The sequence below is a fragment of the Syngnathus scovelli genome, chromosome 11, assembly GCF_024217435.2.
Source record: "Syngnathus scovelli strain Florida chromosome 11, RoL_Ssco_1.2, whole genome shotgun sequence".
NCBI lineage: Eukaryota > Metazoa > Chordata > Actinopteri > Syngnathiformes > Syngnathidae > Syngnathus > Syngnathus scovelli.
Window position 1 is genome coordinate 399,433 of NC_090857.1, and position 14,252 is coordinate 413,684.

The 14,252-nt window shown below is 44.8% G+C and overlaps 1 protein-coding gene across 3 annotated transcripts in view; it reads right to left on the reverse strand.

The window, feature by feature from the left end:
* The window catches only part of LOC125977452 (receptor-type tyrosine-protein phosphatase gamma), a 74,785-nt gene that overhangs the window by 59,331 nt on the left and 1,202 nt on the right, over window positions 1-14,252 (reverse strand). The window contains exon 1 of one of the 3 annotated variants that reach the window (XM_049733941.1): window positions 14,033-14,218. The exons of the other annotated variants lie outside the window; for them this stretch is intronic. Within the exon in view, the coding sequence (XP_049589898.1) occupies window positions 14,033-14,126 (94 nt within the window). The 5' untranslated portion in view covers window positions 14,127-14,218. Of the gene's footprint in view, window positions 1-14,032; window positions 14,219-14,252 lie in introns of those variants that run through there. 3 annotated transcript variants of the gene reach the window in all.

The window sequence follows — 14,252 nt, forward strand, 5'->3', positions numbered from 1 at the left end:
CCCCGACAATGATCATCGATCAGGCGCAGAGATCCCGACAGCTACTGCCATCAGACGGAGCCCAGCTCCAGAGAGCTAAGGTTCATTTCTACCAGGGGAATGTCTCAAGCAACAGCTGGAAGATGAAAACATACTTCTCATCTTCATCCTGCGACAGCTTGGGGGAGCTTAAGATGACACACAGTCTCCTCTTTGCAGCAAAGGTCAGAAGATGGTCAGCTTTAGACAGGCGACGAGCCCTGATTGGTTGTGACCGAAGACCTGGCAACTGTGATGTCATTTTCAGTCGACAGCAAGTTGCAAAAGTTACCACCCCGGAGATGGATTTTTTGGGTTGAATTCATGTTCCACAAACAAAAAACGATTGAGTAGATTTTAGTCTGGAATTTGTACCCCACTCGGCCAGGCCCAGCATCTGGTAATTGTATCTTTTCGTTTGTACGGCGTCGTGGCAACGAAAAAGACGTGGGCAATTACGTATATGCATGGAGTCTGCACAGCCCATTTAAAATTCAAGTCCAGGATGAAACCTTTGCATATGAAATAGTGACATCCAGGAAATTGGAGCGGAAGATACGGGCTGAACTTTTCTCAGTTATCGTGAACGTACATACGTACGTACGTACATGATGATTTTACGTCCCTGGGTCATTCCCCAGCGTATGTGTCCTAGACGGAGAATGCAGATAAGAGGAGAGAGGAAATTGCTTCAAGTTAACGCTCCAAGAAATGGGTCCTATCTCGGCAGCACACGCCATACCTTCCTTCTCTCCATAGAATCCACCCAGAATTCCACCATGATCTATTTCCAGGTGTTTAAGAATTTCAGGGTTAAGTACCCTTGGACGAGGGCACAGTGGTGCATTCCCATGACGGGGATGGCTACCTCGGACCTGAGATGACATTTCCTTGGGCATACTTGTCTTTTCTGCTCCAACGTGGATGTGAGAGGAGATTTGGACATCCGCTGCATGAACATCATGCGTACCCTTGTCATCTTTACACTCATAGTAATTCAACTTGGTGGCTTGGAAACAAGAAAAGAACCCTCGTACACGTCTGCCACTAAAATATTCAATGGGTGTCATTTGACCTATACTGCTGTTGTTTTAGCAATCGCAGTTTTGCTTAAGATCTGACCGTAACATTTCTGCGGTTGAAAAATTCCTTGGGTGTGCAGGCCTCTATGTTGTATATGTCTCTAGCTCCTGCAGTCATCCTCCCAACGATCCCCATCCACTAATGGACCTATTAGTTTTGGCATTAGTCATTGGGGAAGGTCCAACAGCAGCAGCAGCGGCGGCAGCGGCGGCAGTGGCGGCCTGCAACCTGCAAGAGACTGATTTACTATCTGGCTGACTGCTCTGCTCGCTCCACTGGAGATGGCGGCCGAAGCAGCCATGCCATTAGCAGGCTAAAACAATTGCGGATGCACGTTCCCCCTAATGACACACAATCGGACTATTACTCATCCAAGTGCTGGTCTGCTGTCTTCACTGTGGTGACTTTGATGAGTCCTTGCCTCCTCCCCAGCACATTTGTATTTGCAGCTCTACGTCCATTGATATTTGGATATCATTTACTACGGACATACGTACAGTGGCTAGTTGCAGACCCCCACCACAAGCAAACGAAATGAATTTTGCATGCAGTTGTAGGTATTGATCACACATCACATCATACTTGTTAGGATGTAGCGAATGGATGAGTTGGACAACAGCAGTGCGGCAAGATGAAAGCAGGACAAAAGGCAAAGATGGACACTAAAGGAGTATCATTAACTAGAGTGGAGTGGAGTGGAGTGGAGTGACTGGAGGCGGCGGCAGTGTAAACAATGACGTGCTAAACCAGTATATATATATGCGTATATATCGATATCTATATATAGAGAGATAGATAGATATATCTATCTATCTATCTATCTGTATATCTATGCCCCGACTGCATCATTTCTGTGGCTTTTTTTCTACTTGTTTTTAATGCACTTGGAAATGAAACTTTAAGGGGACACGTAATGGAAAGTTGCCTTTTTAATTATTTGTAAAGGACATAATTGGGTCTCTGCTGTGCCTACTTACTCATCAAGTGTGAAATTAAACAACCAATTAAATCTTTGCTTAGTTGCCTATTTGTGGAAATGCGTTCCAGACACATTAGCAGAAATAAGCCGGAGTTTACGTAACGTTAGCCCAGGACGAGTTTCTTTGACTGATAAGTACAATGGCATTCAAATGGACCGACTTTCACTCATCGAAATGTTTCTCACCACCAGTTCAGCTGAAAAATCAAGCCATTTTGCCAACAAGGCAATCGAAATATTTGATGAAACCAATTTCAGCCCCACACTCAATTTGGCTTCTGCACTACATCAGCAGAAGATGACAGAAAATGCACTAAATGTTGCCTTTTTTGCTTTTGCTCCAGCAAGTGAGACACTGTTTTGATGCTTTTCTTTGCTTTTCTTTGCTTTTCCTTTCCTTTCCTTTCCTTTCCTTTCCTTTCCTTTCCTTTCCTTTCCTTTGCTTTGCTTTGCTTTGCTTTGCTTTGCTTTGCTTTGCTTTGCTTTGCTTTGCTTTGCTTTGCTTTGCTTTCCTTTCCTTTCCTTTCCTTTGCTTTGCTTTCTTTCCGCCGCCGCCCTTTGGGCTCTGACACACATCTTTGCCACTGACGTACCTGTCTTTGTCCAATCAATAAATCTCCCAAAGTGCCGTCTGCGCAGTCATATTGCACATTTGAGTCGACTTCACCCAGCACTGGCTGTAAGTCAAATGGTACATTACAGAATGGCATAGGAATTTAGAGCAAAGGACAAATGTTTCTGTCTTGTTCTTATTTTTTCAACGGATTGATTTTCATACCGTGATTTTTGTTCTTTTTCTTCTTCAAAACAATGTACTTCTCCAGTATGGTAACGAGGCAAAGTAAGTACTGGTACAATGCTTTCTGTTCCTCGATCGCCTTCCCTGCACACTGAGAGTCAGACAGTCGGCCTCTTTGATGTTATTTTGGGATGTTCAGGAAGTCAGAGAGACACTCTTAGATTGTACGTCGAGAGAGTAAGAAAGGGAAGAACGGCTTTGGTCTTGTGACAATTGTGTGTTTGGAACTCATTCTGCCATTCGGTTCAAGGTGAACATTCTTACAATCATTCAATGACAGCACATTTTGAACGGAATTGAAAGTTTGCGCAATACGGCTTTTGGCGTGCCTTGGAATTTGTTGCAATGCCGTTTGTGTAAAAAAATAAAAATGAAAAAAATAGGTCCATTGCTAAAAGTAATCCTTGATTCATAAATACATGACTACAACTAAATCTCAATTTTACCGGCATATTCAGCCGTCAATAGCTCCAGGTAGGTATCTATCCTTCCTTCGATCCATCCAGCTCCGTGTATCCGTTTGTGTCATGCGCTCACATTTGCCAGTTGCATGATACGTAAATACTGCTTGGTTTACACGGGAGCACACGGGAGTGGATTAGCATTCCTTGCACGCACGCACGCACGCAAACACAAGCGTGGCTGACAGCAGTGACATCACAGGCTTGTCAAGCTAAAGCACTCTCAGCTTTTGTACACAGAGCCAACAACAAACACACTAATGCGCTTGCACCTCTTTTCACACAGCATCACTTTCCCTTCTCTATTATACTCACATGTCAACACAAATGCTTAGACGAACTTGGATTCAGAACTTCATGGGCATGAACAACAATTTGGGGCTCGAAATGGATTGAATTTGGGTTTAAGTTGGGGTGGGGTGGGGGAGACACGGTAATGGCACCCATTGATGGCTAATTAGAAAGATTACAAGTTGAAGACTGACTCACTCGCTGACCTCACTGCTAATGTTCTCCACCCAGTCCATCGAATCCATTTCATAGCATCTTTGTTTTAGTTTTGCCTGTAAGCCATCACTTAATTATGAGTGTCATCTTTGGTTGATGGCTGTTGTGCTCGTGGTAACATGCATCATGCTGCCACATAAGCCTGATCCAAAGTGTATAGTTATTTGGATTTTTTTTTTTTTTTTTTGTACAATCATGCAATTATCTATTGTGGTGGTGATTATTATTATTTTTTTTTTTTTGCACATGTAGCCATCCTTTTTTTTAACTTTCGATTTCCATTGAATCGCTTTATAGAACAGTGTGGAACGTCAATTGAAAGATTTGAAAATACGACTAGTAATGTTATTGCTATTCAAAAATTCAATTGGGAACTTGATTGAAACATATATTTCAATCGAGGTCAAAAATGAAATAGGAGCTAATCCTTTTTTTTTTTTTTTTTATCCGACTCCAGCGCAACACAATTGCAACGCAGCCCACGTCTTTAATTTGGGGCAACAGTTGAACTCTTGTCCGGTACAAGATCTAAAAGCCTGCCGCGCTCTGAACAAATGGATTATTTCATACATTCAAATGTAAGCTTAAAATACAGAGCCTCTGAGCAATACACAAATCCCCAAACACCATGTTTAAATTAACCCTGATAGAGAAAGTAGGACAATTTTGTAACCAGTGGCAGATTTGACATGAAAGAAAGATTAACACATGGATTGATGGCCATACAAATAGCTTCAAAATGACACTTGATAAACATGTTGACTGCAGCAGACGGCTAACAATGTGAAATAGAGGGATTAGGAAACGTACCAAAAATGGGACTTTTAAAAAAAAAGCACCAAAAAAAAACCCCAAACTATTTTCGATAAGAAACTTGTTCTTGTGGACTCAATCTCGTGAGACATCTCATGTCATAGGATTTGTCTCTTGTCAAATCAAGTAACCCTAAGCCCTTTTTTTTGCTTCTGCAAGAAGCGGTAGTCCTGCCTTGTCTTGCCATTTTGGCCCGCCCATCTGACTTGCCTCCATTCCATGAGCCCACATGTAACCTCTATTACAAGTCTAATGTTGTTATCTTGGAAGAACACCAAACACATCATGCAAAAAATCGTAATGGACAAACCGTGTGTATTCCTACCGTCTGGGATATGAAATTCAAAGTGTTGTTTTAGCAGTGCTGCTTGAATAAAGATGAAAGAAAGATCTATTTGGATGGATGAGACAGCATCCACTCTGTGCTTCAGACAATTCTTTTCAAAGTTGAAGCGGTGGAAAAGGAGCCTTGTGGCAAGGGCACCAAAGTTGTGAGTGTGAAGAGGAAATTGTGTGTGTGCGTGCGTGTGTGTGTGTGTGTGCGTGCTAATTTTGGCTAATGGGCTTGCTTTGGGGACTTGGCGATTTAATGGTAATTAGATTTTGCTTTTGGTGGGCTCAGCCAGCGCAACATCAAGAGCCAGCAGTGGTGTTTGGAGTGACATGGCCTGAGAGGCTTTTTTTTTTTTTTTTTCAACAGTCGGCGCTTTCAAGCGGGCCCCTGGCGCTAAGAGCAAGCCACCAAGAGACACAAGACACTAATAAAAAGAGATTCAGCTGGGAGGGGAAAAAGATGAATGAAAGGAATGATGACAGCAGGGAAATATATTCCAATCATTCTGGTAGCATCATTAAATCATGTTGCTTTTCCTCATTCGACATACATTCCGGTTCATTCGGCACCATATGTGATCTGAATATGTATATAAAAACATTTCATTTCAGATTTGATCATATGGCTTGACTCTCCTAATCAAGGGTTTGCAATTCATAAATGTACGTATGCGGTTTTTGACTCTCTGCACAGCACCTGCTAATGGCCCTTTTCCGAGAGGTGCCGAATCAGCAGAACTGAAAATACAATAACTTTGATAAGATCACGCCAGGAGGGGATAGTTACACAACACAGACGTGGCTATTGGGCCCCCGGGGGAATGTGGAATATTCAGTCCAACAGTATGCACATCTTAGTTGAGGCACATTTTCTTGCAGTCAAATAAATCAGAATAAAATGACAAAAGCACAAGCAAAAAAAAAAAAACATAATGGGTGTGCTTGTGATGAGGTGAAACATGTCTTCACCAAAACATTTCAATTCCATATTGACAAGTCTCCCTCTTCGCTAGTACACCGAGAGTTGCTGTCTTGATATATGTATCTTTGTGAGCTACTTCAGAAGCGTCAGGCTTGGCTTGTTTCCATTTGATTCCCCCCCCGTGGGTCATCCATCGACCTGGGGAGCGTCCGAGCTCGAGGTGATTAACGCAAGAACGATGGCTGCACTTTGCGGCATAAATCCAAAAGGTGTTTCATGCGGAACACGCTGCTTGTCTAGCAGTGAAGAATGGAGAAGGACTTCAACCAATCCAGTGGTGAAAACCTCACCAATAAAGGAGGAGAGAAAAATGGGAGACCGCAAGTGCTTTTAAGGGCACGAAACAGTGATGATGATGATGGTGATGATGATGATGATGATGGTGATGATGATAGTGATGATGATGATGGTGATGATGATGGTGATGGTGATGATGATGGTGATGATGGGATGCTCCATCATAGAAATGAGTCAATGTAGCAGCTTGAGCGGAAAGCCAAAGGTGACATTACAAAACCCCCATCTGTTGAACATCTGGAGCAGAAGGCAAACACCTTAAGTCGTGCGTATGGATTTTTTTTGGAGTCAGCCAAATGGTGTGGAAAAAAAAAAAAAAAAAAAAAAAGCATTCATCTGAAGAATACTAACGAAAATCAGAAACAACCACAACACCTAGAGAACCAATAGAATTGACTGCTTGATGTATAAATAGCTCACTCACCAGTGATTTTCGTCACTCTTACTTGAGCTATATTTTTGGAAATGAACATAGCATTTTCGGTTCTCCGCTGCTTTTTGTAAGCAAATGGAAGGCTGATCCAAGCCACGTTTAAAAGGTTATTTTTAGAATATGCCGCGAGGCTGTAAAGAACAGCGGTTTCAAGAAAGCACGGCAAAGCACTCAAGTCCAATGTTCCATATGATATCATTAGAATTTGAATTAGCAGCTGTTGAAGACATTATCATTGCAACATCCACTTGAAGGGATTATTATTACATCTAGCTAGTGTGCATTTGTTTCCATGTGTACACTACAAAAATGCGTAGATGCCTACTGTCATTCTTTTTGGGAATAATCGTACAATTACAAACATTGATGTTATCCAACTCTTTCAAGTGATTCTTTCGTGTTTGGCCGGTTCTTTTTTTTAGCCGCAGGGCTTTTCTTTTCTTCTTCCAAATAATTCAACAAACACAAAAGCAGGCAGGCAGGCAGGCAGGCAGGCAGGCAGGCAGCCACGCAGGCAGACAGGCAGACAGGCAGGCAGCCACGCAGGCAGGCAGGCACGACCACACACACATGCAGGCACACGCACACACACAAACACACGCAGGCACACACGCACGCACGCACGCACACGCACACACACTCTTCACTCCACTGCATTTCATATTAAGTGGGTCCAAATGTCAAGGTATTTTTTTCCAGACAAAGCAGAAAGTTTGCCATTGTGTAGTTTTGCCATCATCTTTTTGCGCTGGCTGAGCTTCAAGCATTGTACGCGTGCGTCATGCTGAAGCCAGCCAGCAACAGCATTTAGCTGCGGGTCACAGAAGGAAGGTCAAAGAAAGATAAGTCAGGTGTGCAGAGAAACAACAGGGACGCAGAACCAATCAATATGAGCATATGCCCTTTTCGTAAGAGATGTTTATTCTTCTATTTATTCTTTGCATGTATTTATTTCCCCCGTTGATTTGCCCTCTCTTGTGTAATCACTTCAGCTGAAACCATTTTAAACGGCACAAGTCATAAGAAGTCCAAATATGAGGAGCTTTGATGTTGGGACGTTCATGCACGGCCCAATGAGCCCTGGCCCTGCGTAAAATGATCCTATCAAAATCGGGCGATTACCGAAGGCTCGCAAGCAGTAAGCTGTAAGACATCGTTCGGAGACAAACAACCACGATACGGTAGTTTGCCGCAGACATTAGACTGCAGCTCAAAGAGAAATGAGAATATGATCAGAAATCATTCTTTTCAAGACGATGAATGGAATTAGCAGCAACATATGCAACGCTTGAAAGTCAATCAGCATCGACCGAGAATGGAAATGTATGACCGCAAATCAAAAGACGCCCACAAAAACCCCAATACCAACTACTCTTTCAACAGAAAAAGAGAAACATTGCATCAAGTTAAAAATGACAGACGTTAGCAAAGCAGAATTAGTAAAAGACCTGAAATTGAAAAAAAAGGGTGGAATGAAATCTGGCTATTGTCTAATTTTCACGGCCAGCAAAGTGAGGCGCTAAGATTGCTTTTACTTTTCAATGTTGCTGCCTCCATCGCTGTCAGCTGGAATGAGCGATGGGAGGTGAGTGAAGTGCATTCCCCCATTCAAGATGAAAAAGTGTTCTGGGAAATGGCAGCAACACCCATCTACACCTTTCACTGGAGTATTGGAGAGCTGTCACAGCTCCAGAGTGAATGGCCACCTATCAAGTCTGACAAATGAACAGAAAGTGTCGGAAAGTCCTGACAAGGCACCCGTGGCCAGAAAAGGAGGAGAAAAAAAAAAAAAAAACACCTGGCAGACTTCGGCTGTCTCGCTGTCAATTTGAATCTCAGCGACGCTAAAACAACCTGACGCGACTTTCAATCCAGAGGCCAGGGATAGACCAAATGCGCTTGTTCACACCGTGTCCATTTCTTCTTCTCTGCTCACCTCCTGCTGGCTTTTTTGGTCTTTATCGGCACGCACGCAAGCCGGCCGGCCGGGCGGCCGACAGCCTGTCACTCTAACCTGGTTTAACGCCGCAGCCCCAAAACAGTGACACGGATGCATCGCGCACAGCAAAACACACAAACAGGCTTGGCTCAACATCATAGGGTTGGGTTTGGGGGGTTTTCCAATTGGGGCTTCGCTCAAACACAAAATGGAACTACAAAACAGGACACAAATCAACTCAAGAAAGGAAATAGTGTTGGAAAATGTCAATAGATACTCGAGGCCTGATCGGGAGCCTCACTCTACCAAATGCAATAGTGAGTGAGTGAGTGAGTGAGTGAGTGAGTGAGTGAGTGAGTGAGTGAGTGAGTGAGTGAGTGAGTGAGTGAGTGAGTGAGTGAGTGAGTGAGTGAGTGAGTGAGTGAGTGAGTGAGTGAGTGAGTCAGTCAGTGAGTCAGTGAGTGAGTGAGTGAGTGAGTGAGTCAGTGAGTCAGTCAGTGAGCGAAAGAGAGCGAAAGAGAGCAAAAGAGAGCGCGAGATAGAGACAGAGACACAAAGACAGGTTCAATATCAACATGCCACGTGCGAGTTCAACAGGTCAAAAGGCATTGAGGCATTTGAAGCTGCATTCGTGGAACTGTGATTTTGCGAGCTGCAAAGGGGGGAAAAAAAAAAAAAAGTGTGATTAGAATCTGTCATGTTCAGCTGAGCAGAAACGTGGATCAATGAGACAAAATAAGACTGCTTCAGGCTTCTCTTCTTTTATCCTTTTCTACATTACGAGTGTCCTTCTTAATTTCCACACCTATTTGTCTTGACTTTGCCTATGTTGACACAACAGCATCATTTCCTGTTTGAATCAATTGAATCAGTTGTAAAAAGAGAAGTTCCCCCCCCCCCTGCCTTTTTCCAATGATCTTGTCAATTGCCTCCTCCTCCAAGTAAGCACCTCATTATAAAAAGTAGAGCCAGGATCATACAAGGACGGCGACACTCCTGCAACTGTCACGTCTTGTGGAGACACAAACAAGACACGCTATCTTTTGATCAATCTATTAAGGGAAGCCGGCGGGGTGGCTACGAGAGACCCGAAGCTCACCGATAACGTAGCGCGGAAATTTTCCCGGCCACAGCGGAGTCCAGATAATAGGCCGGTGAGCACTGAGATGATAATGATGATAATGTTTGCAAGCGAGGGCCGTGAAGCATATCCAATCTCCCAAATGTCAGCAGCCCCTGCCCACCGCTTTGCCTGCCTGCCTGCCTGCCTTCCTTCCTTCCTTCCTTCCTTCCTTCCTTCCTTCCTTCCTTCCTTCCTTCCTTCCTTCCTTCCTTCCTTGCTTCCTTGCCTTGGTGACACCTGCTTAGAATGCTTAAAACCCTTGTCTCATTTGTGGCTGGATTTGAAGAGGTGAATGGAAGATGAATGTTTCAAGAAAGGGAGCAAAAAGAGACAGAGATGGATGGAGAGAGGCAAATGCATGTTGGGCCAGCCAGCAGAGTCGCGAGCTGAGGCACTTGGGAGATTACAATGACTGTTGTGTTTTGCTTTTTTGCTTTTCCTTTCTCGCCTCGCCTCGCCAGGAGCGACAGGCCCTATTCATTTTTTCACGTCAGAAAGTGACAGATTGAAGGCCCGACGTCTCTTTCTTTCCGTCGCTTCTGTCTTCTGGCTTTTCTTTCTCCGTCCGTCCGTCTCTTGAGTGCTGGGCCGAAGCGCGGCGCAATGACGGGGTGCCGTGCCTCAACGCTGACACGGCACGCTGCCGACAGACACGAGAGGAAAAGCCGTGCCCTGTGTCAGCCGCCAGACGCCTGCCGTAGTGATCAGCACTTTTCATGGCCAAAACAGCAGCAGATGTTTGCGTGGCTACAAAGCCAACCGTTGCGCATGTTGGCTGCAGGCAGGCAGGCAGGCAGGCAGGCAGGCAGGCAGGCAGGTATCTTAACTCATTCGGTGCCATTGACGATTATAGAGGCCAAAGATAAACACCGTACGCCATTCTGGGCACATGGGGGTGGAGGCTAAGGATTCTACTTAGCTACTTTGAACTCATTCAGTGCCATTGACGATTATTATTATGAACTGGATTGGCAGGGAATGGGTTAAGCTGACAAAGTCTTGCAGTCTTCTAGTAGCAGTTGTTTGAATCATTAGGATGTTGCTTTGCAGCAGAGTATGGCATTATTAAGCATAAACAATGTAGTCTGCCCCTACAAAGCGAGAGAGAATAAAACGCTTAACCGCAAGTCTCCAAACACTGCAGGCAGGCAGGCAGGCAGGCAGGCAGGCAGGCAGGCAGGCAGGCAGGCAGGCAGGCAGGCAGGCAGGCAGGCAGGCAGGCAGGCAGGCAGGCAGGCAGGCAGGCAGGCAGGCAGGCAGGCAGGCAGGCAGGCAGGCAGGCAGGCAGGCAGGCAGGCAGGCAGGCAGGCAGGCAGGCAGGCAGGCAGGCAGGCAGGCAGGCAGGCAGACAGACAGGCCAGAGCCGGCCGGCCGGCCGGGCCACCATTGTGGGCGTCGTATCCTCCCACCAGAAGAATCGGCGGCAGGCATGAGCTGTCTGCTCCATTATTCAGCAGGTATCAAATCAAAACAACAAGATATTATTCAAAGTGACTGAATTTGTGTGCTTGTTGAGATTGACACATCTTACTTCAATGCAATGGACTGACAGTCTGTCTGTCTGTCTGTCTGTCTGTCTGTCTGCCTGCCTGCCTGCCTGCCTGCCTGCCTGCCTGCCTGCCTGCCTGCCTGCCTGCCTGCCTGCCTGCCTGCCTGCCTGCCTGCCTGTCTGTCTGTCTGTCTGTCTGTCTGTCTGCCCACCCCCCCGCCCGCCTGCCTGCACCATCACGCTACAGCATACGCGGGCGGAAGCTGCCATCGCGATCCAAACGGCAGATCGCAAGCCTATGACTTTTGTTCACTCTTAGCAATGATGAACACTTAAGGATGGAAATGCCGAGTGCAGCTTGGTTTGTGCTCTATGTGCTTTTAGACACCAGCAACTTGCATTCTGTATTCAAAAGGAGGCTTTGCAAATTTCCACTTTGATGGCAAAGGAATAAAACTTCATTTGAATGCGTGCATAGTCCATAGAGTGAAAAAGCAAGCTTTGCGCTGGAACTTTCCCATCAGTCCCCACCTTCCACAATCGTACTTTTTCAACACTGAAGATGGATTTTTGCGTGGTATGGCTCAGCCGGTAGAGTGCTTTTTTTTTTTTTTTCCGTCTTCTCCAGACCGAAGCTTGCGGGGGCAATCCTCTACCTTTGAGACCACGTCTTCGTGTCCTTCAACAAGACACTCAACTGGTCAGACAGTGATAAAGCGCTTTGAGTACCTCCATGGTAGAAAAGCGCTACGGGAGTAAAAGCCCATTTAGCATTGGTGAAAAAATATCAACTTTACTCAATTGCGATATACGAGGTTCCGGCCCGATGCCGAGGGAACTTGACCAGGAGAGAAACGCTCATCTCTGCGCGAGCCATTTAATAGAAGCCAGCGAGCGTCTTTCACCGACAGCCAATAAAATGACAGCATGTGGTCAAGCTCAGCAAAGAGCGCTGAATGAAATATACGTAAAGATTGGAGGGAAGGAAGAAAGCAACAAAGGGCAAGAGCAATGTTTGCTGTCCCGTTGTATTTGTGTCTTACTGCACATTCCTAAAGTCACCAACCACAGCAGGAAGCAAACATGCAATTTCTCATTTGGCTACGATTTGATAGCTAAACGTTTCGATTTCATTTGAAGCCAAATTTATTATCCTTCACTAATGATCACTAAGTGATACGTACATCAGCCTCAGCAGACATCATCAGTGTGATCATTCTCCCAGTCAAGTGAAAAAAAAGACTGCAGAAAAATATGTATACTGAACATGCTAAATATAAAATATGAATTTGCATGAAAGCGTTCCAGTGTTGTTGTTTTTCTGAAACAAAAGGGATGGTTGCTGCCTTTCATTATTTGCACAGAAAGGCATCCAATTCACACATAGCGTAAAGAGCTCAGCGTGGTGATTTATACCAATGAATGAGATTGCGGTTGTTTACTAACTGTTATGACGGGATCCTACCAAGACAACTGGCTGTGAAAATGCATTTCATCATAAATACTGCTAATATTGCAACGCATTCATCTTGGTCTCCATCCAGACGTTGGCTGGACGACAAATGCAGCGACACGACCACCCACACAAATGACAAATAAAAGAGAGCTCTGCAACTGTAAAGCTGCATGAGTGACCAAATAGCAACAATATGGAAATGGTCAACCAGAAGCTGTGCGTGGGCATCTCTGTCGACTCCAAAGCATGTGCACTGGAGGTGCTACTCCAGGCAAGATGACAAGTAGGCTAAAAGTGGAGGACTAACTAGCCATGTCATATCTATGGAGCGCTTCGGGGCACCATGAATTTTAACATGACAGCAAGTCTTAAGGCAGAGATTTGGATTTGCCAAGGGTCCAGAGTGTAATCAAACGTTCATGAGTCAATAATTCATTCTTTGGCTGACAACAGACAGATTTTCCTCAGCCGCAGGGTTTTGAGCAAATGCGTAGATCAAGACTCGACAAGCGTCAGATCATCTGTTATCGTATGGAAAGTGGAATGTTTTCAATCTTTCATTTTGCACGCAGGAGCCAATTTCCGCTTCATAACGGCGACCATTAGAAGAACATTCGATCCTTCAAAAATCATACTACATCAACACTCATGATCCTCAATAGAGTGTGATTACATTTATTAAATGCTTAAAATAAGGTTTTTTATAAGGACATTTAAGTAACTGATTCAAAGTCATTCAGTTCATCTATCTATCTATCTATCTATCTATCTATCTATCTATCTATCTATCTATCTATCTATCTATCTATCTATCTATCTATCTATCTATCTATCTATCTATCTATCAAATTTATACCCTGACAGAACATTTGATCAATTTTGGTTTGATGCGTTTGTGTGTGACCAGACTCGATCACTCCTACAATACAATCCCTACCATTTGTTTGTAAAGAGAATTCAAAACAAAACAAACAAACAACAACACGAGAAATCATGAGCGAGTTGGGACCTGGGGTAGGATGAGGAGGACACGCTGGAGTTGTACCACCAATTGGCAAGGCAGGTCACAGTCACAGCGGTGCGGGGCCGACCGGCCGGCCGGCTTCCTCCCGAGCTTCTGACTGTCCTTGTACTAGTGCTGATGGAGCACGAAGAAGCTGGGGAATTGGAATGTTACCAGCACCGAGGCAAAAAGGGGAACGATTTCCTCCACCGCAAAGCTTGACCATTTTGTTCTTCAAATAAAAACAAAACAAAGTACAAAGCCCGCCCGCCAACCAAATGAAGCCCCGTGTTGACATGCACAGGGATGAAACTTACCGGGATGGCATTCGGCCCAGAATGAAACGATGGAGGGTACGAGCCCAGAGAAAATCCAGCAGCAGTAGTAACACATTTGCAGTAGTCTCCACATTGCAAATTAGTGCACGTCCACATGCAAAAAAAAAAAAAGGTAAAAAGAAAAAAGAAAAGAAAAAAAAGCCACACGTGTTGAGTTTTCCCCCCACCGCTCAAATCGGCGGCACGGCCGCTGCGTAAA